Source organism: Podarcis filfolensis (genome assembly GCF_964270895.1).
Source record: "Podarcis filfolensis genome assembly, chromosome: 11".
Lineage (NCBI taxonomy): Eukaryota > Metazoa > Chordata > Lepidosauria > Squamata > Lacertidae > Podarcis > Podarcis filfolensis.
The window spans coordinates 22,061,354-22,084,531 of NC_139613.1; the positions used below are offsets into that span (position 1 = coordinate 22,061,354).

Below are 23,178 nucleotides of genomic sequence, written 5' to 3' on the forward strand. Positions count from 1 at the left end.
AGCAAATGAATTGTTGGCACCCCTAATTTGACAGTACAGTGGTACCTCGGGTTAAGTACTTAATTCGTTCCGGAGGTCCGTTCTTAACCTGAAACTGTTCTTAACCTGAAGCACCACTTTAGCTAATGGGGCCTCCTGCTGCTGCTATGCCACCGCTACACGATTTCTGTTCTCATCCTGAAGCAAAGTTCTTAACCTGAAGCACTATTTCTGGGTTAGCGGAGTCTGTAACCTGAAGCGTATGTAAACTGAGGTACCACTGTATGTGCTACAAATTACAAAAAGACAAAGGAACTTGACATTAGATTTTATTTGCAGCAGAATAAAACCATACTGCATTTCTACATTACAGTTTCAATTTTTCATAAATTATTTTGCAACAGACATTTTCCTTGTATAAAATATACTTTCTGTATAAAAGCCAATTTATCACAATTGAGGTTTGTGATTTTGGCAGGTATTTGGAAATCAAACGCTATTCTCAAATCCCAGTGTTACAAAAAACAGCAGGGGGCAAGGAACAATTTATCTTGCAATTCATGGGAAGATGTCTACCTGGACCATAGGATAGGGTGGGTATCCTCCTCTGAGGGCAAAGAGAGAAGCTTGCCTTCACATAGCGAGGCCCAACCCCATATATCCTGTTACCCATTACCAAAGAAACTTTCACAACCCTTGCCTTCCCTGAAATCACAACGCCAATGCTGATAGAAACTAACAGGGAGTATGTGTTGGGGACAGATCTGGGGAAAGCATGAATCCCAAGGATCCCAAGTCTTCCCCAAAAAACAATTCAGGAAGGAAACTACGCCAGCAGCAAAGCTCGTATGGCAGAATTCAGTAAATCCAATCAAAATGTAAGAGGACAGGGGAGCTCAAGAGTGCTACTCTACTTCCACTTCCCCACTGCCAGTGCAAAACCAGCAAAGTACTGGATGTGGGAGGGGATTGATTAGTCTTAATTTCTCCCTCCTCCACTTTTATGGCTGCAGTATTACAAGGTTAAAAAAATGAAATCCAGCCAGAATGCAACATTTTCCCATTTCATTCATTTCATTTGTTTTCCTTTTTCCGCTTGCAATCAGTGGAGCCTAAAAGTGTTCGACTTTTGTGGCATTGTACCAACAGCACATAGCAGACTGGTAAGATTTCTCAATGCAACAGCAGTTCCGGTGTATGGCAAGCTGTGTCTTGCAACAATGCAGCTGCTTTTCTTTTAAAACAAGAAAACGATAGCAGTTCAGTGCCATGTACATCTAGACACGTACATCATGGGATGAGAATAGTTACTTTTTTAAATGAGAAATGTCATTAACTAACCAGCTGACTGTCCCAAAGCTATTTTGTCTTTTTACATATTCTGATGTATTATTAAGTACTCTCTCTCTCTCTCTCTCTCACACTCACACACACACTCACACATACGTATAGTCACCTCTCATTTCTGCACCTTTTGAAACCAGCACGCATTTTGTCAATATCTAAAGCAGAGGGAAATGTTGGACCCTTTGGTAGCTAAATCGCACTGTTGCAAGCTTTAAGTCATGATTTCTAGAAGAAATACTCTCCTTAACATTTCAAATGAAGCTTACCCGAATTTTTTAAAAAAGCGTATTTTCCTTAGAAATGATAACTGAAAGCTTGCAGCAATGCAATTTCAACCAAACAAGAATAAAATAATGCACTGACTGTGCAGCAGTCTTCTGCGGTATTTAAGCATGAATGGCATCAGGCCCCCACAACTAGGGGTGGCGGAGAAATTTGATCCAGTTTGCCTTTATAGGCAAACCTAATTCTCGCTTTCCAAAACAATATGTGAACTAAAACTCAGCCATCCTTTGAAATTCACATTTCTCTAATTTTTTTCAGTGCAGTTCACCTGTCAAGTAATGATTAAGGGGGTGCATGCACTAGGTCGCATAGAAAAGCATGTATTTGTGAAAATAACAAACGAAAATGCATTATACTGAGGGAAATTGCTTTATAAAACTAAGCATATTGGGAGAAATTCGCACTAAAGGGCTGGCGAATTTTCATGAAGACTAAAAATAAAATTCACAAGAAAATTCACAAACTGATTAGGAAATGTGGGAAACTGAAGATCGGAAAAATGAGAAACTGAAATTTTCAGAGTGGCCCACAGCGCATAACCCAACAGCAGAACACAGACCAACAGGTATATCTTGTTGGCAACCTAGGACAAGAGAAACTGGACGTCAAGTCCCTGGCAGACCGTAGTATGTGACGGGTGGCTCACGCTTGACTCTACAGACTTGTGGTAAGTGTTGCTGTGTTTTACAGTGTATTTCTGTTTCAACTTCATATAGTAGTCTGAAGAACACATTCTGTGATACAACAAAACAGCTTCATTTCTGCTGTTCTAATACAGAGTTCTTACTGAACCTGTTTCAAGCTAAATCAGTTCTTATTTTGTGCAACTCGAGACAGAATTTTGGCCCAGGCTTGGCAATATACAAGAGGATATATTGCTCTAGACTAAGGCATAAACATAAAGATAATGCTGCAGACTGGCCGACGGCCATGCAGATTTGCTATACGGATGAGAGGTGAAGCATGTATTTTTTAACTACGTTCAGCATTTGTAACGAAAAACACACAAAGCAGTGAAGGCTCACGACAGCACATGCCCTATGCCATCCATTTCATCTGCTCAAGAGAATTGTGGCTTCCTTGCTCACAGACCTAAACAAATACCTTTCAAAATCACCATGACACTGTTTTGTCTTCCAATTGTGCCTTCTGATTGTGCCAAGGTCAGAAGGATGTGGTAGAGATTAGCACCAGGCCCATTATTTTGGCGGGGGAGGAGAATATCCACATCTTTTTGAAAGCAAGTAGGCTCAGTATACGAGAGAGGGTGCAAAACTGCTGATATCAAGTTTGATTTTTTAAAATTGTTGTTGCATAGAAGCATTTGCACACATTCCCCAGCTGATTGCAAAAGTAACAAAATGGACACTTTTCTGAAAATAGAGACTCTCGAGTCAAAAATTGCATATTTTACCCATGAAACCCTAAGTCTACAAATGTGCATAGAAGGATACAAAGTATTATGTGATTGATAAGATATTTATGGTTTGGCTGTCACACCAAACCATAGCTTGGCAATACTTGAAAAAGCCCTGTGTTTGCACACACCCTTCTCCCCCGTGTGCTCCACTTGATCCGTAACTTCCTGGTCTGGGGCAAACCATAACTTGCCATTACATCCAAACCAGCAAACTATGGCAGGTACAAACCCTGCAAGTCACATTAGATATCAAGGCTCCATCTTTGTTCCAACATCTGTTGACAAGGCAAAAGCCTGGCCAATCTGGAAGCTTCACAGTGCTTATCAGAATGTTGCACCAATTCCCTGCTGTGATTTAGGGTAGCTCTAAGACCCCAAAATACACCCTCCTTGCAGTTCACCAGTTAAGCTAGCCTTTCTCAACCTGTGGGTCCCCAGATGTTGTTGAACTACAACTCCCATCACCCCTAGCTAGCAAGGCCAGAGCTCAGGGGTGATGGGAGTTGTAGTCCAACAAAATCTGGGGGCCCACAGGTTGAGAACTGCTGAGTTAAGCCCTAACCTCAGCCTCTAAACTACCTTTGCCTTTAGGAGACTTCTGTCCCCAGCTATTTCTACAGGGATGTGGCCCTCTGCTTAAGTCTTGGCGGGTAGCAAGAGGGAAAGGGATTGAGAGAAGGGGGGCAGAAACCAAAAGAAAAGGTGGCAGAGAGAGAGAAAGGGAGAGGTTCACTCATTTCAGGTCTGACTCTGCCCACTTCTGGCTCAAGCCCAAACTACCCCTAGCATGTGGTGGTTAACCCCTGAGAGAATGCAGTACTCAACAGAATAAAGGCTCCTCACCCTGATGCAAGAGCTTTTGCATGCACTAACTCTGGAAATACCAGCTGCTCCAAGCAGAATAGCACTGAGGCATGTTGGGAAGTAGGCACATCATCTTAGATATTCCAATACTGCCAAGCCACCCAAAGTGGGATGAAGTGGCCCCTGTGCCTCTTTCTGGGGTTTTTTTGCTTCTGCACTGACCAACAAGATTGGACCTTAAGTATCTAGTTCAGGGGCGGGTTACCTTTTTTCAAAAAGCCACCTTCCCTTCTGGGCTGCATGCCAGTGGTGGCTGGGAGCCAGGAATGGACGTGGGTGGAACAAGGCATGCTAATTTTACTTCTCTAGGGCTGGATCTAGACACATCAAAGAAGCAATTCGGTTAAACGCGTTGTAAACTTCATACAGGGAAATCCCGTTGGCGAAAGACGGGACTCCACAGTGCCATCTGGCGTCACAGTGTTGTTAACACATATAAAGCGCTTTATATCTACGAACGTAGCTGAGTCCTATGTTTGTTTCTACACATCCCTCTCTGCCCTCCATCCAGACAACTTTTCAGAGTTCAAGGACCCATTCTAGCCAGGCAAACAGACTCAGGGAGGAGGGTGATTGGGGAGAGTCCCAGAAGCCAGGTAAAGTTGCCTGGATAGCCACATTCAGCTCCAGGGTCTGAGGTTCTCCAACCCCAATCTAGCTGAAAGCCCACTAAGATATTCACTTGACCTGCCAGGGCTTCTAATGAGGCAACAACCAGGGAATGCATATTTTAACCTAAAATAAATACACACCATCAAAAGCAACCCAGTGTCAAAATGGCAGAAGCCCACATGTTCCTCAGTTGATGCAATGGCACACTAGACCCAATACTGGTTGTGCTTCAAAGTTGGGTTGGTTTTCCGACAGTGCTGGATCATTTCTGGGTCAAGTCTAGACCAGCTGCTTTGCAGAAGACTTTCTTTGGCTGGAGCTGGGGCAACTGGCACAGGATGAAGATGTTCCTGTCTGACCGCCATGAACGGGAAGGTGGTTGTTTTGCCTGCACCTTCTAGCAGGGGTGTCATTGTGACCACGGGGACAGTCAAACGCCTTTCCTGGCAAAAGCCTGGGCTGCTGAGAGCTGCTGGCGGCTGGCCTGCAACGAGAGGCTTGGTCTTTTTGGGATTGTGACACATTAGGAAGACGCAAACGGCCACCGCACTCGCAATGAACAGAACTGCCACAGCGGCGAGTGGTACAATGATGAGCAGTCGGTTGCTGCTATGAGGGGGCTGAATCCAGGTGCTTCTGGAGCTTGTTTTGATGGTGGTCTCGGTCCAGGCAGATCTGCCTCCTGCAACCTCCTCATTAAACCATGCCTCTTTATTGTTTTGATGCCCCTGGTGATTTTGGTTATGCCACGGAGTGTGGCTTGGTGCTTCAGTGTGCCCGTCACCCTCTGGAAAAATCACAGGTTCGTTTTTTGTAACGGTGTAAGTCTTTAAAATGTTTGCGCTAGTGGTTAAGAGAGGCACTTCCGGTGTAAACATCTGAATCAGCGAGGGATCATGTGGCACTATGGCATAGTGAAACTGGCCCACGGCAGGCTGAACTTTGTCTGCTCTGAGTACAAATGTGAAGGAATCATTTAATACATCAACTCCTGTCATATTGGCATCTGCCTCAAGGAATATAGCACCCTTGTCGATGTCGCTCTGTGTGAATGCAGCTTCACTTTTAGAATTGCTTAATGACCTCCTTAGCACTTTCCCATAAGCTGGAGGCACCATCACTTCAAACTTGGGGTTGCTGTTTGTCAAGTTTGCCAGCTGCGAAGCATCCAGGTCTCTGGCTTTTAGCTGGTAAGCCGCCCTATTTGGAATGTTCAAGCCAAGTGCCGTTCGCACAAGAGGCTGGATCGTGATGTTCATAGCTTGTCCTGTTAGATTACTGTCCAATGTGAGCACCGTGAATTCCAGCCTATCTCCAGTTGCGGTGAGGTCCGTCATACAATACACTAGTCTACTTGCATATAAATCGGCTTGGTAAAACTTGGTGACGCGCTCGTTGCCGATCAATAGATGCCCGTATCTGGGGGGTTCTGTTACTTCAAAACTGATCTCAGCGTTTCTCCCATTTGTGGTCGCCGAAAGGTGTACATTCGTAATAGCAGCACTGCTCTGCCCTTGTGAAAGCACCACCTCTGTTAGGTTGACCAAGGTGACGGACATGGGTGTCACCTCAAGGTTAAAAAGTTTGTACAGTGGACGGTGTTTTCCATCTGTCACGCTAAAGTAGAAGACCCCAGAGGAGGAAGTTCCATCTTGCACAAACCAAACTCTGCCACCATCGACATCAGCTTGTGTAAAATCCTTGATGGATTCGTTGAGATGCGTCTGCAATGCTAGGTAGCCATTTGGGGGATTGCTTATGATAGTGTATTTGATCTCTTCCGGGGTGTTATCCAAGTCTTCCACTTTCAGGTTTTCTGGTCCTAGAACTGCTGTATCTCCTTGTAAAACATTCAAATGTAGCTGCTTTGTCTTTAGCTCTGGAGTGTGGTCGTTCACAGGCACAACAGTGATATTAAATGTCTCTTCTAAAACACCAGAATCGGGTTTCACTGCAGACTTGCCTTTCTGGTTTAGCCACACAGCAAAAATAAATTGGTCCATGAGTGATTCAGAGTCATCGTGTATATAGGTGATTCCAAATTTGTTAAGGATGTATTGGGAGAAATTGGGTTTCTCTCTAGTAATGTTTCTTTCTCCCACCACAATTCTGCCATGCGGGGGCAATGATATAACTTGATACCATACTTCATATGCAGAACGTTGTGTCTCGGGTAATTTAAAGAGCAAATTTGAACCATCTAGGTTAGTTTTGTCAATTAAAACCTTGCCTCCTTCATGGACAACAGCACCTATTGTTTTTTCAAAGAAAGAAAAAGTAGTTTTAATTCACAGTAGCAAGAAATCATGATTTAGAGGGCTATGATAGATTACAATATTTTAATGAGTAGGGAAACACAAACTTCTCTCTGAAGTTCTTTCTATCTGAGGCAGGATCTATAATTTCCAAAACAGAAACTAGACAAAAGACTAAAAAAGGAGATGTAGGTGGAGAACGAGTTTAGGAAATGTTGGGAAAGAAGTAGCCGTTTACTTAGTTTGCCATTGGAATGGAAGGAAACAAATTATACTTTTAACAATTTGCGCAGAGGAGTTGCTCTAACTAGCCAAAATAAATAGGAGACCCAGTGCGGAGTAAGATAAGGGTTTGAATTTGTCAGCAAAACTTGAGCTCTAGTCCCTGCACATACATGAAATGACCTTGAGCCACTCATTCCTCTTACTGAGTAGTTGTGAAGATAAAAAGAACCTAAGACCATAGAAAGACTCCCACTAAATCAGGCCAAAGGCCCATCTTGTCTAGCCTCCAGTTCTCACAGTGCCCAACCACATACCTGTGGGAAGCCCGCATTGAGGACCTGGGTACATGAACACTCTCCCCACTAAAGATTCCCAGCAACCAGATATATAGACATTGGCAGTAGAGCAAGTCATTGTTTCTCATCTTCCATGAGTTTGTCTAATCCTCATTTAAAGCCATTTAGGTAGGTGGTTAAATCTTATGCAAGCAAATTCCATAGTTTAACTAAAAAAAAGGATCCTGGGTGGTTAAGTCTAGTCAAAGGCGACTATGGGGTTATGGTGCTCATCTCGCTTTCAGGCTGAGGGAACCGGCGTTTGTCCACAGACAGCTTTCTGGGTCATGTGGCCAGCATGAATAAAGTGCTACTGGCGCACGGAGGAGGACCGTGATGGAAGCCAGAGCACACGGAAACGCTATTAATCTTCCCGCCACAGTGGACAGAACAACAGAAACTCACCCCGTTGCAGGGATTCAAACCACCAACCTTCTGATCGGCAAGCCCAAGAGGATCAGTGGTTTAGACCACAGTGCCACCCGCGGCCTATAGTTTAATTATGCACTGTGTGAAGAAGTACTTTACTCACTGTCAAACTTTCAGCTTCCTTAAATGGCCCGAGATTCTAGTTTTATGAGAGAGAAAGGGGTAACTTCATGTGAGCTGTCGTGAGTTCCTCAATCATACAAATGTGATTGAAAACAATATACTGGTTTTACCTGTATTTGCAAGTAGCTGAGTGGTCCGATCATGTCCTTTAATTTCGTAAGAAATATTAATGAGAAACACCTGAGGATCCAGAGCTGCTGGTGGGGAGGAGACTGTAAAGGTAAAATAATCCTGTGCATTCCAATAAACTGCCTCCTTATTTGCATGCTCATAGATGAGCATCCCTTCATCTACCTGTCCAGAGGAGAGAGGAAAAACAAATTACTGGAACATGCAGGTAAGACAGCAGAACTGGTCCAAAACAAGTTTCCAGCTAATTCTTTGGCCTACAGAAAAGAATTACTTCACATGTGGAATTGGGCCAAACCTCAGAGTTAAAACCTATAATCCTGTGAAAGTGCTGTGGGAACTCCATGACCGCAAAACCTTAATTCTATGTGTAATACAAAAGGTTTACCCTCAAGCTGGCTAACAAATCCACTGGTTCATGGCAACGAGTGCTCAGTGGAAGACCCTGGTGCTTTCACAAGTGAAAGGAAGAATGCCTTCGAATCCAGAATCCCTTACCTAAGAATACTGTTAGGGAAGGTGAAAACGCATAAGGGAGTGCATTTTTAATTTTTACATTGTGGTTTTATTGGGTGTCTTCATGTTTGAATACTTCATATGGTACAATATACAATGGTACCTCAGGTTACATACACTTCAGGTTAAATACGCTTCAGGTTACAGACTCTGCTAACCCAGAAATAGTGCTTCAGGTTAAGAACTTTGCTTCTGGATGAGAACAAAAATCATGCTCCGGCGGCGCAGCGGCAGCAGGAGGCCCCATTAGCTAAAGTGGTGCTTCAGGTTAAGAACAGTTTCAGGTTAAGAAGGGACCTTCGGAACGAATTAAGTACTTAACCCGAGGTACCACTGTAAACTGCAACAGCAAGAAGAACAGGCAGACACATTAGCACACAAGCGAGCTTCCCTCCTCTCAGTGGCACCACTAGGGTCAGACTAGTGACAGTCCCTGAGCAGCCTTCCCCCCCCCCCCTAAACATTTCACAGAGCAGGCAATAAAGACGTCTGAGTGATGCTGCAGACAGTCATGCCTGACATCTTTAATTCTGCAAAGCTGGTGCACTAACCATCTCTACCTAAAGCACTGAAAACAATATTAGAAAAAGTGATCTGTTTGTTGAAACACGCCGGGGGGGGCACACGCAGCCCCCGGAATGAGACAAACCTCTCCGGGCATCTTCCTTATGAAGCGCAGCTCGGGACGTCCATAAATCTTCAGTCCCAGCACGCTTCCAGCGACACATATCAGAAAACTATGTGCACGCTCACTCAGGAGAGTTTAGCAGAAACAAAGTGGAGTGTTGGTGTGTGCATTCTAAGTATTTATTAAGCGATATATACAGCACAAACCTAGACAGACAAACCTAGACAGCATCCTAAAAAGCAGAGACATCACCTTGCCAACAAAAGTCCGTATAATTAAAGCTATGGTTTTCCCAGTAGTGATGTATGGAAGTGGGAGCTGGACCATAAAGAAGGCTGATTGCCGAAGAATTGATGCTTTTGAATTATGGTGCTGGAGGAGACTCTTGAGAGTCCCATGGACTGCAAGAAGATCAAACTGACCCATTCTTAAAGAAATCAGCCCTGAGTGTTCATTGGAAGGACAGATCCTGAAGCTGAGGCTCCAATACTTTGGCCACCTCATGAGAAGAGAAGACTCCCTGGAAAAGACCCTGATGTTGGGAAAGATGGAGGGCACAAGGAAAAGGGGACGACAGAGGACGAGATGGTTGGACCGTGTTCTTGAAGCTACCAACATGAGTTTGACCAAGCTGTGGGAGGCAGTGGAAGACAGGAGTGCCTGGCGTGCTCTGGTCCAGGGGGTCACAAAGAGGCGGACACAATTAAACGACTAAACAACAACAACAACATATACAGCAAAAAGCAATCATGGCGTCTCTCCTCTTTCTTCTCCAAGAGAGAGAGAGAGAAAGAAAGAAAGTACGACAGTACAATAGAGTAGAAGAGATAAGACTAGCTTCCGTTCTCACATTTTCCAAGCCTAGAAAGGAAACACAGACATGTGATGTAACAATCACACATCCAGCAACGGAGGAGTGAAATGCTAACACTGTTCACTCCCCACATGGCAGGTAAGGAGTGGTGGAAGAATATGCCCCTTTTTCTTTGTTCTGTTTTGGGGGAAAGAAGGAAAAGCCGACCCATTCTCCCCCCTTCCTCTTACCATCCTGGTAGCAGGAAGGTAACAAGCAGATTATTTTTCCTTTATCCCCTCCCCACTGCAAAACGAAAGGAACAAACATCTAGCCAGTGTGTTACCTTCCCGCTACTTGGAAAGCAGGGTGGAAGGAGCAACTTGGGCAGCATGGGGGGCTGGGGGGTAAAGAAAGTGATGCTGGCGCCCCAAACCACCTCACAACCTGGCAGCACCATTGCTTCTGCTGCCTGCAACATGACTATGGAAATGTGATGCTTTCAGAAAAGTAAAGGAAGGATCGACAAGAAGACAAAACTGTCTTAATTAAAACTGAAGTCAATAATCAGAATTTAGAGTCAGTAATATTGTGCTTTAGAATATTTTAAACACATCACATTTGTTGACATGGTTTGGCTGTATATATCTCAGCTTAATAAACTGAGACAGGCTCAAGCCTTGTCCCTGTGTGCTGTCCTTGCATTGCCTCTTCCCTGCTTTATTCTAAATGGGATTTGACCTAACTAACCATAGTTTCTCATTATGTCCGAACCAGGAAACTATGGTCAATCAGATGAGAAAGGTATGTCCCAGCCAGGCCATTACTGCGATTGTAGAGTTGGAAGGGACCTCAAGGTTCATCTACTAGTCCAACCTCCTCCGATGTAAGAATCTTTTGCCCAATGTGGGGTTTGGATCCACACCCCTTTACAGCAATCTTGTAACCGTATTCTTAGGGCGACAACATTTAGCTGATTAATTCATTTAAATATTTTGATTAACTCTGATCTAAGGAACCTTCAGACAATCAGCAGAATTTTACTTGTTTTAAAACTAACACAAGCACTTATGAAAACTACAGGTGGCAAGTGCTGACTTAAAATACGCATTCCCTCCTGTGTAAGACAATAGTGTGGGGAAACCCTCTTTCTTCTAAGATAGTGCCTGTTGCATCCTATTACCAAGAAACAAAGTCTGTTTTATTTCTTTAGAGCAACTTTTCTCATATACACATTTTAGCTCAGGAGAGAGTAACTTGCCCAAAGTCACTTGCGATGCAATCATACTTTTAAATTAGCAGGTAGTAAAGCCCTCTTAAAAAAAAAGGTTATTACTTCTGAATAAATTTGTTTGAAACTGTTCTGCTAATCAGTTTACAGCAGAGGCAATATTTGAACTAGAAACTTCCTGTAGTTCAGCCTCTTAGCAACTATACACTGCACTCCCTCAAATTTATAAGGTTTCCCCAGAACAAATGCAAACTTGGTTTCTATAACGTTGAGGATATATATATTGCCATAATCTTCCACTCCCTTTTCTTACATAGGTTTAGTAAATGTTGACCCTTCACATTAAACTTAGCACACCATATAACAGTGGTTCCCAAATGCCCCCAACCCCCAAACCATTCATAAATTGTTGTGGGTCTTGGTGAAACACTTAGTAATTCTTCTGGCTGCTGTAGCAACTGTGTGATATTTAATTGTATTTGTAGAGGCAAGCCACACAGACCATCTGAATTCTATGGCTCACGCTTTGGGAATCCCTGCTGTATAATATTGTCCCTAACAAGCTTCTGCCCATATTGATCAAATGAAAAGGGTAGGAATTTTTCTGTGAAAATATTGTCTAATTCCCCTCGAATAAGTGTGTAAACATAACGGACAGCAGAGAAGTATCTGTAACAAAGCCATATTGCCGACACCCCTAGTAAAACGGACTCTTACCATGGATTGCGTAAAACTTGTAATATCCTGTGTGCTATTACCAGAGACACTGACGAGTCTTCCAAGTTTCGGGGATTTTGCAACAGTAAATAGTATAGTTCTGTTTTCCGACTCAGCTACTTCATTGGTGACAGCTTTTAGATGGTGAGATGTAATGGGTTTCTTAGAACCTGAATAATTGTAAGCAGTATATTAATATTGCACTGAGCACTTTTTAGCATATAAATTGCTTAACGTGCAATTGTAATTGGCTGGCTCAATACATTTTGCTGCCCAAGGACAAGGCAGAGGTCCCTCCCAATTTAATGTACAAAAGCCAACTGAACTCCCAATCTGAAGTAGTATGGTCTAGGAAGAACTGTTCAACTTCTAGGGTGGTAGTCAACTAAGTTTTACTCAGAGTAAACCCACTGCAATGAATGAACATGAATAAGTTCATTAATTTCAGTGGGTGTCTTCTCGGTAAAACTTAACTGAATACCACCCATAATTTAACTGAATACCACCCATAATTTCTGCATGTTTGAATCAGCTCTTTGTTACTGTTCAGAACAGGTTCTCTCTTCATTTGTAGAAGCTCAATGCAGCAAAGTTTAAGGGGAAATTGATCAGCAGGAGAACTACTAAGTAACTTGTTTTATTTCTACCGAGAATTATAAAGCATTAAACCGAAATCTAGAAATGCAATATTGGGATGGAGAAATCAAGGTAATTAAAACAAAACTGATACATTGCTCCAGCAAAATATTGTCTGCAATCCACAATGATGTATTTCACCAATAATAACGTCCATGCTTATGTGGTTAACGTTTTTTGTTGCTACATCATGCACTCAACAGATGGCTATTATATAATGGGTCAAAGAGGCCAAGCAGGAACTCAACCAAACTTACAGAAAGGACAGTAAGAATAAAGAAACCTTTTTTTAAAAATAACACAAAACTTTTAAACTAGTTCAGTCTTTCACAAGTATAAGAAATGAACTGCAAATCATTTAATTGTCTTGAAATTGGCAGTATCACAGAATCATGTATTTTAGAATCATAGATGTAAGTACAGTGGTACCTCGGGTTAAGTACTTAATTCGTTCAGGAGGTCCATACTTAACCTGAAACTGTTCTTAACCTGAAGCACCACTTTAGCTAATGGGGCCTCCTGCTGCCGCCGCACCACCAGAGCACAAGTTCTGTTCTCATCCTGAAGCAAAGTTCTTAACCTGAAGCACTATTTCTGGGTTAGCGGAGTCTGTAACCTGAAGTGTATGTAACCTGAAGCGTATGTAACCCAAGGTACCACTGTATATGATTTTAGTGTCTTGAAACAGGCAGTGCTTTAGGATGTTGTTCAGTTAACTTTGTTTTACTCAGCCATAATAGCCACTGGAAGACCTTGGACTGGTAACCTTCTCTCAACTTAACCAAGAGCACCTCCTAGGGTTATCATGAAGATAAAAGGAAGGGATACTACATATGCCAGCCTCAACTACTTAGAAAAAGGACAGGATTTTTTAAAAAAGGACCAGCCTAACCAACACGGTCCTTGGGTTATGTTGTACTGCAGGGTACAATCTTGTTCCCTACATCTGAAGCCACTGGGTGTGGTCATTAGGAGTTCTGGAGCAAAGTTTCGTCAGCATACTCATGACACACAACTTCTCCATAATATCTGAGTTAGGAGAGGCTGCGTGATCTAGAGACTGTTGCTTGAGTGGAATCATGGACTGGATGAGGGCTGATAATCTGAGCTTGAACTCTGGATGGAGACACTTTGGGTGGGGTGGCTCTTGTGTCCGAGAGATTGGCCCATTGCTTGTTCTGGATGGGACTGCACTCACTCCGAAAGAACAGGTTTGGAGTCTAGGGGTGCTCCTAGATCCATCTTTATCACTGGAGGCTCAGGTAGCCCCAGTGGCATAGACTCAATTATTGCAATGTACTTTACTATGTGGGACTACCACTGGGTCTGCTCTAGAGCCTCCAGCTGCTGCAAAATGATTTATGCTACCAGTCAGGTTCAAGGTTCTTGCATTAACCTACAAGGCCCTTTACAACTTGGGTCCAGGACATCTCAAGGACTGCCTGATCCCTGATATTCTTGCCCAATCACTGAGATTTTCAGGAGGTCACTGTTACTGGTTTCCTGTGGCTAAGATCCACAGCTCATGTTCACGAGGAAGTGTGTGCCCAGTAATGTGGGCCCAATTTTATGGAACTGTTCTCATTTGGGATAGCGTTCAAAAATGTGGAGTTACCACCAAAAAGGCCCTATCTTTGACTGTTCTGGAGGTGGAAGCAAAATGGATTGAAGACTGAATACCAATCTAATGCCAACAAGCAGACACAGCTCCATATATAATTTGCAGGATTGATATCCAGATGAATATATAAAGTAGACTTTAAAAGTGAACCTGAATTAAGATAGAAGCACAGTACATTTTTTTGTTTCAATATTTGAGAGATTTTCATTTGTTTAATAACAATTGAGCAAAAACAGGGGGGAACAAAGACTGCAAGAAAGCCTAAGGCAGCTTTTGTCAACTTTTGGACTACAACAACCAAGAGCGGGCAGGCAGGAGGTGATGGGAGTTGTAGTCCAAAACATATAGAAGGCGCCATCTTGGCAGAGCTGGTCTAAGAAATGCAGGACAACTGAGAGGTGAATCCAAGTAGCCAAAGCTGTGTTTAATTTATATGAGCACTTTTCTAACTCAAAAAGTGCTCAAGAGAAAATCTTGGCAGTTACTGCAGCCCTAGCAGAGCAGAGCTGAATGTATGGAGAGAGCCATTACTTTTCTCACATGGGGAAAGTGGAATAGGGGAACGGCTCCTTCAAAACTGCACCACGAATAGTTTGCTTATAATTATCTTTGGCTTACCATAAAAACCCCTATAAAAGCTAATGCCTGGAGCTATCTCGGAAGACCAAAAGCAACTGCGGGGACAGGGGTTTAGATTTTAAAAGCCTTACCCATGCAGCTTAATATGATCACATTTATTCAGACTGAAACCCAAGTCTCATGCTTTGCTTCTTTTGTTAAATCAGCTCATTATGAGCAGCTCTGCATTTTATTTTCATGGTTGGTAGTTTTTACTGTTCAGCACCCAGAGAACATTAAGTTATTGTGAATTGTGCAAATGTTGTAAATAAAATAAATATATAAATAAAAATATGCTGAACCAAAGTAAAACCCAAATGTTGTAAGCATACTGAATTACGCAAATTAAGTAAATTTGTGTGTGTGAGAGAGAGAATTTCATATATTCCTCTGCTTCCAAGATTTAGGATTCATAATGGGAAACATACAGAATGTCTCATGTTAGCAGCATCCACCTATAGGGTCTGACAATATATAGTCTTTGAGAGAGTTCATACGTGACTTGAGTGAATGTGCATATGACTATTACCAGATATTAATTATTGTTGACCTAAAGTCAACTACAACTTGAACTACAACTCCCATTGAACTACAACTCCCATTGAACTACAACTCCCATCGAACTACAACTCCCATTATATCTGACCATTGCCTAAGCTGGCTGGGGTTGATGAGAGTTGGGAGTCCAATTTCTGGAGGACACTAGGTTGGGAAAGGCAGGAATGGGAAACATGTGATACTCCAAAGGTTCTTGGCTTCCAGCTCCCAGCAGCTCTAGTCGACATGGTCAATGGTGAGGGATTATGGGAGTTGTAGTCCATCAACATCTGGAGGACCACAGGCCCTCAACCCCCAGCTTAGGGGCGGGCTACAGCTCAGTGAAGCACATGCTTTGCATATAAAGGGCCTCAGGTCCAATCCCTGACATTTCCAGGTGCAGCTGGTAAACACTCCTTTCTGAAACTCTTGTGAGCTACCGCCAATCAGAGCAAGCAATACTGAACAGGTTGGACCAATGGGCTGGTTTGATGCAAAGCAGCTTCCTGTTTTATAACATGGTGTGGGAGCTCCATGTTTGCAATACCCCAAACCCTTTTTCCTTTCTCATAAAGTAAGAGCTAAACACTGAATATTGGGTTAGACATTCCATAGCCCCAGAGTTTATTCTTATTTCCTGGATATTTAAAAATGAAAATATAAAGTCTCACCTGGAAAGACAGCCAGTCCATTGTTATTTTCTAAGCGAATAACCAGAGTTCGAGCTGTGATGCTAAAAATTTGTCGAGGTGCAAAGTTCAGACCGTCTGTCACTTGAAAATTGAAGCCTCCAGACATGGCCCCTGAGGGAAGATGGATAGACTCTTATAACAACAACAATTATCCAGAAACTTCTGAAAGTAAAACTAAGTAACTAAGAAAAAATATATAAATCTGGAATGACTATGATGGGTTTCTATGTACAGACAATCTTTGTACCTACAAGTGGACCTTGGACAATGGAATCCTTTTTATTCTTTTTAAAAAATCTGAACTTCAGTATTTTCAGTCAGCAGATTCGTTCACATATCATGGTAAGCCATAATTGAAGGTTTACCACAATTGCTCCTTTCTGGTATGTTTGTTCCTCCCTGCTAGCATACCGATGAAACAAACCACGATCCCCAGCTAATCGTTATCTGAACCATGAATTGTGGTTTGTTTTACCATCAACAAACCATGATAAGTAGCTAAGGTTTGTTCTTGACTTGCTGATTGTCATTTGTTGCAAGCAAACCAAACCAAAATGCCTTGTTTGGTCATAATGATAAGCCAGGGAACGCAGTTTGTTTTCTCCACATATTAGCAGAGGGAGACATACAGTCCAGAAAAGTATTTTTTGTGTTTTATTAACTATGGTTTACCATGACATGTGGACTGGGTCCCTATGTTCTGGTGTCCATATCGAAGTGAAAGATCTGAGTGGGTGATGGACTCTACTTACTACTCAGTGGAGTAAACAAGACAAATTATTGTGGCATTATCTACAGAAGGTGGGATTAGTTCGTAATGCATCAGAAGTTTTCAGAATTCAAAAGAGATCCAATGGAAAAGGGACAGACAATGGCTCAGTTTGCGCGTACTGCTAAGCCAAACCATAGCTTAGCACATATGAACAAGAATGTGGGCTTCTGAAGAGATCATGGCAAGTTTGCTCATCCTGATGGACTGCAGAAAGAGAAGCCATGCTTGCCTTCGTCTGTCATCCAAACCCAGGCTTGTAGTTGGTCTCTTCCAGTCAAACTGCAAGCTGGAAACCAAAAACAAGCCTTGCCTATCGATCTTGTTTTGTCTGGAGGAGACCAACCATGAGCTTGAGTTGAGACAACAAGCTAAGCCAACCTATGCTTCACACCAGTACCAGAACTGGAAGCAGAGCAAAGTAGCAGGGATGTCCTCTCCAAAACCTTTCACACTCACACGGTCACACTATGCCATGGTTTGGCTTAGCACTTATATGCAAACTGGGATGGGTGGTGGAGGTCTGGTTTGCACGACTCGGGTGGTAGCAGGTCACGACTACACTTTTCATTCAGCACCCTTATTCTTCTGGAATTGTTAGGCTTGCAAAAGAAAAAAGAAAATTTGAGCAATCTTTGTAAGGTGATTGAGAAGTGTCATATAGTATATCATTGCTCCTCCCATATCCCACTTTCATATCAATGGAATATGGACAGAATAATTTCCATGGGGGTTTTACTTTTCTTAAAATTTAGCTTCCTGATTTCTGAGTTGTTAGTATGTATTTCCATCTGACATCAATGCTGGCTTGGGCTGATGGGAGCTGTGGTTCAAAACATCTGGAGGGCACCAGATTTGCCAAGGCTGTCCTATATTATTATGTTGGGTTATACCGGCATCCTTAAATGAATTAAAATGTAAGAGATATATCCAAAAAATAAATCACAACACTCAACAGCTGATACATGAACATGACATACCATTATGGACAAACACTAACTGTCCTTCCTCAATATGAGCTTGGGTAAAATTAAGGGTACTTTTGTTTGGAGAAGACTTGAGTGCCAAGTGACCATTGCTTGGAGGAGAAATAGAGTACAAGAGTTCTGCGGGAGAAGAATCTTTATCTTCTGCACAGAGGTCATTCACAGTTATTTCAGTGACTGATCCCACCCAGACCTTTAAAAAAAACCACACACACACACAAGAGAAAAACAGGAAATAATTACACAAATTGATTCCGGTTACCCCAAGTGGTTAAATGTACAGCTTTGCAACTAAAGCAGGTTGGCAAGACCTAGGAAGGTCCATCATTAAAATCATTTCAAACTACAAAGACTTAAATAAGATATTGAACCAGTAGGAGAAGGAATTGTGTATAGCCTGAGAGCAGCTGAATGCTTACAAAGATAGTCTGCGTGACTCACTCTGTCTCGATACCTATCTCAATAGCAGCAGTGTTTCATTGAAGTCTAGAACTGCAGGCCAATCTATGACTGAAACAAACAGGGAAATAGATGGGCTCATGCTGATGCTCTGCACCTCACAGTCTGGGTCAAAAGAAAGGCGCCAGGAGAAAATGGCTTGGAAGAATGCCAGAAGCAATAATACCTTGGATATCCGCTTGCAATGTGCACATGGCCGCAAGATAGTAAAAGGGAAAAGGGGGAAAGAAACATACACACATGCTGATGCGGCAATAAATCTGTTAGTCTTTAAGGTGCCACAACATTTTGTTGTTCTTGATGCAAGGGATTAAAAGAAGTTACCCCTCTGGGCCAGGGTTTGCCTGCTGTTCTGCAAGCTCTCTTGACCCATCCCCAAACCGCTCTTTAGCCAATCCGCTAAGCCTTGTCATAAATGCATACTCATCAGACATGACTAATTTCTGGTTTTTTCGGAGGCTGCTCTGTTCTCCAGTTTGTGGCATTTTCCCCCCTGCCACACAATGAAGCTGGCTCCATCTAGCAGCAGCTGTGTGACAATTATGGAAAAGTGTCTGCAACATCAAAGAGCAAATAACAAAGCTGGCTTAAAAGAAAGGCCACCTCATTACTGTTTGACAAGTCAGCTCGTGATGGCTCTTTGGAGACGTTACTTTTGACTGACTGAAAAAAAAATGGGGGCAGCAGATTTTAATTAACTTTTTAAACTGCATATATGTATGTCATTCCTGAAGAGGTGTTCCATTCTGTGTGAGAAAGATGGGAGAATGCTTCTTCTAAGTTGATGTCTTCTGTGTGCATCATCTAACAGCAAAGTATGGTTTTCTTTTTTAAAACTATTATTTTTCTAATGCAAAAATTTATGCAGATTTAATAAATCAAATCACCTTTGAAGGCCAGTTCCCCCTTTTCTCATGCACAGGAAACAATACTTCCCTCATTCAACATCTAAACATCTTTATACGTACTCACAGTAAAAATTACTTTAAAAGATAAAATACAATCTGCTGCCCTATTACAGTGGTACCTCTAGATACGAACAGGATCCGTTCCAGAGCCCCGTTCGCATCTAGAAGCAAACGTAACTAGTGATGGCACGTCTGCGTGCGTCGCTTTTCGCCACTTCTGCGCATGACGTCATTTTGAGCGTCTACGCATGCGCAAGTGGCGAAACCCGGAAGTAACGTGCTCCGTTACTTCTGGGTTGCCGCGGAGCGCAACTCAAACGCGCTCAACCCGAAGCGCATTCAACCCGAGGTATGACTCTATAATCAGGGCCATATTTTTAGTTCATTAAAAATGTGAGGGGAACTCCCTTTCTTATAAGACTACTCTGAGCCCACTTAGCATTTCTGCAATGCCTCAAAGAGCTAAATATCTCCCAAACTAGACCTTGGCTTCCCTATTCAGTAGGTCTGCTTTCTGGCACAATAACAGGCTTGCTATGGTCCTCAGTACTGCTTGCAACACAGATTTCCAGCTCTTCACCACCTCCCCGACCCCCAGTCTCTTCCACGTCACTGGTAAAACAGTCACGGAAACTTGCTTCATGCTAGGGGGTCTTGCTCACACCTAATTCTGGACCTCCAAGATAATCTTCTCCTGGAACAGTATCAAAGTCTCCACTTCTGCACAATCCCCTCAAATTGTTTTTAATCAATTACTCTGATCAATTAACTAAATATTGTTGCTCTGGTTATAAATATATAAGGATAAACCCGGAAGAGACACCTGGGGATTGACTGTCCCATCAGTATGTTGTTATCACAAACTGTTTCGGAAATTCCCGTCACTGGTGGTGGTGGCCTCGGATGGAAACAGGGACTGCGATTTGAGAAGTGCAAACGACTGCCCCTGCACTCACAGTTACTTGTACCCTGGCCACAACATTTCAGAACAAATGCAAGCATTGTAAAAGAAAATGAATGAAGCTAACGACTGAGAAAAGACACCCTACACCCAATAGCACCGTTCACAAGAAATGCTCCTGGGCTGAATCAATGGGTGAGTGGGAGTTATATCATGCAAGCAGGCTTGCCCCACCCGACATTCACATTAGATGTACAGATACTGGGTGAGAGGTAATCTGGCATCCATGATGTCAGAGGCAGAACTAATCGATGTGGATCTGCTCACATGTTGACACAGGATTATCGCTGTTTCATGAAAAGGCTAATGTCTCCCTCTTTTGTCTTTCATCCTTGGTACATACTTATAATTTCACATTTTATTGTAGCCCCTTCCTCATCACGAAGGAACGCGTCAGATGTTAAGCTGCTGTTGGGCAATAAGGTTTCATGTAATATTTAAAAGAACCACAGCAATCTTTGACAAAATTCATTCTCATGTTGAATTCAATAGAAACACCGCCACCACATCAAACAATACATGATGATGCCTCTGCTAAGGGAAAACAGATACTTTAATTGTGAAATGGGATCGCCAGAATGTGTGTTTAGAGTGAGACAATAAAGTAGCCCCTGCCTCAAAAAGGGAAAGAAAAAAGAATGTAGGTTATTGTGCAGAAATGTCTAGTTGCAACCCTTCTCGACGGGAAGCAAATAGGAACCCCTTGCCATAAGAAATGATCCAGTATTGCAAAATTAAAATTAACTCTCCAGCTTCCTGCTTTCCTGTGCCCAGAGAAAATTTAAAAACCTCAATGTCTTCAAAATGATGAAAAGATTTTAATATTGAATTTTTCTATTGTTGTAACGTAACTCTGGGACCACAGTGGGTGTTTACCATCTCCCCAAATCCTGGAAAGGTGTTACTACAGTATTACAGTGGTTACCAACCAAACATAACTGGTTAAGAAATGCCAGATGTCACTGAATCCAACGTGGGCAGGAAACCCTTAGAAATGGATGTAGCCATCATACAGGGAGACATTTGCTTGAAGAAGATCCTATTTTTGGCATATATATATATATATATATATATATATATATATATATATATGCCCCTTTATAACCAGGCTTTTTTGTCCCTTTCACTTCAACCCCCACCCCCAAACTCCTCCCTCCACCTCTACTGATTTGATTTCATCAGTGTTATTATTGTATTCTGTTACATAGGTCATAGTCAACTATGTCTTACTCAGAGGAGACCCATGGAAATTAATGGCTAAGTTAGGTGCATTAATTTCAACATTAATTTCTGTTCTGAGTAAATCAATGGGACATGTTTTTTATGACTGAGTCCTGATTTCAACGGGTTTAAAGCAGGGCTGGCGAATCTGTGACCCTCCAGAGTTTGTGGGGCTGTAACTGTCCATGCCTTCTGGGAGTGGGGGAGCCCAACAACTTGTGGACTGCCAGGGATTCCCAATCTTTACATTACTACCTTCCTCATGGCCCAGCCCATAAACTTCAGGGCATTCCAAAAAAGGATCATTATCTGTTTTCCTAGTTTTGTCTCAACACATTCTACAAATATAATACCAGATTCTTTTCTCTCTCTTTTTTTTTACTTGAGTGGATCTGAGGGAGGGAGTATAAATTATGCCACCGTACAAGGGATTGTTGGAGTTCATGGATATCCAAAGCTCAAAATGTATCCACAATCATTTAATTCTTACTATTTATTCTTTAAATTCTAAACATTACTCTAAAAAAGTCACCTGCTTTGAACTGAATCTGCTTCCATGGGGATGTTTCTAGACCGGGGTGGGGGTGTTTACGCCTCACTGCTGTACAATTAAATACTAAAATGGTATGAACCATCGTCAGGGCACCTTCTCACATTACAATTCTATGATTCTGTTTTCTGATGACTGGAGAAGCTTCCACAAAAATGAAAACATGGCCCCCTTGTGGTTATACAGATATACTACTGTACTACTGATGAACTTCTGTACCTATGCTTGAAATGATGGCCACCTTAGATCCTAACTAAGTGAATGGGAAGCAGCAGATCTTCCCTCCCCTCTGCTTCCTGTGGCTTCTTGAAAATCTGTTCTGGAAGGTTGGGGAACTTTCTGGAGTAGTGTGTGACATAAGAGCATAGGAAGCTCTCTTATACTGGGGCAGAAGAAGAAGAGGAGTCTGGATTTGATATCCCGCTTTATCACTACCCGAAAGAGTCTCAAAGCTGCTAACATTCTCCTTTCCCTTCCTCCCCCACAACAAACACTCTGTGAGGTGAGTGGGGCTGAGAGACTTCAGAGAAGTGTGACTAGCCCAAGGTCACCCAGCAGCTGCATGTGGAGGAGCGGAGACGCGAACCCGGTTCCCCAGATTACGAGACTACCGCTCTTAACCACTACACCACACTGGCTCCCAGACAGACCATTGGTCCAACTACCTCAGTACTGTCTCCCTGAATGGCAGCAGCTCTCTAAGATTTTCAGGAAAGGAATATTCCCTGCCCTACCTGCAGATGCCAGGGATTTAACCTGGGATATTCTGCACACAAAGCAGACAATCTGGATGGGGAAGGGGAGATCAGTGAAAAATGTTGCACTACCCCTGGTTTCTCTAGCAGAGAAACAGGGTCCCAGTTTCCTCCAGAAATGGAAGGAGGCCTTGCACTCATGAAAGGATAGTGAGGATCCAAGTTGATGCCATCTAGATAAAATTGCATTCCTGCTAACATGAAACAGGCAGGATATAGGAGACCAATTCTGCTTAGAATATATTCAAAGGCTTAATAATCCAAAACAGAAGCCACATACCGTATATCACTCCCCAAGAGGCCAATCATGAACATGTGATTAATCTTTTGATTAAAAAGGGCTTGTGAATCATTCACTCAGATGGATTATTCCTCCAAAAAGGAAAAGGTGAAGAAAGTTTCAAATGGTAAATTGTCAAAATGACTGATCGTTGCTGAACTAACCACTCCTTCAGAATATCTAACAGCACATTGCACAAGTTGGAAATAACTCAGGGGAGGGTTACAAACGTTGTGAAGGGATAAAAGGGCAAATCTATTGAATACCAGAGGGTTGGGGTATTAAATATGGAGAAGC

At 42.6% G+C, this 23,178-nt stretch overlaps 1 protein-coding gene and 1 long non-coding RNA gene across 3 annotated transcripts in view; one reads left to right on the forward strand and one right to left on the reverse strand.

Annotated features, from left to right (window-relative positions):
* Window positions 1–295: 295 nt before the first annotated feature.
* The window catches only part of LOC310744542 (chondroitin sulfate proteoglycan 4-like), a 36,692-nt gene continuing 13,809 nt past the window's right edge, over window positions 296–23,178 (reverse strand). For both annotated transcript variants that reach the window (XM_083575993.1, XM_083575994.1), the window contains exons 6-10: window positions 17,742–17,940; window positions 15,972–16,103; window positions 11,889–12,058; window positions 7,985–8,168; window positions 296–6,758 (exon numbers count right to left, since the gene is read on the reverse strand). In XM_083575993.1, coding sequence (XP_083432119.1) covers window positions 4,714–6,758; window positions 7,985–8,168; window positions 11,889–12,058; window positions 15,972–16,103; window positions 17,742–17,940 — 2,730 coding nt within the window. In that variant the 3' untranslated portion in view covers window positions 296–4,713. The remainder of the gene's footprint in view (window positions 6,759–7,984; window positions 8,169–11,888; window positions 12,059–15,971; window positions 16,104–17,741; window positions 17,941–23,178) is intronic.
* Window positions 8,857–10,588, forward strand: LOC310744730. The gene is made up of 2 exons (XR_014539712.1): window positions 8,857–9,307; window positions 10,013–10,588. It is a non-coding gene; the product is annotated as an uncharacterized lncRNA (long non-coding RNA).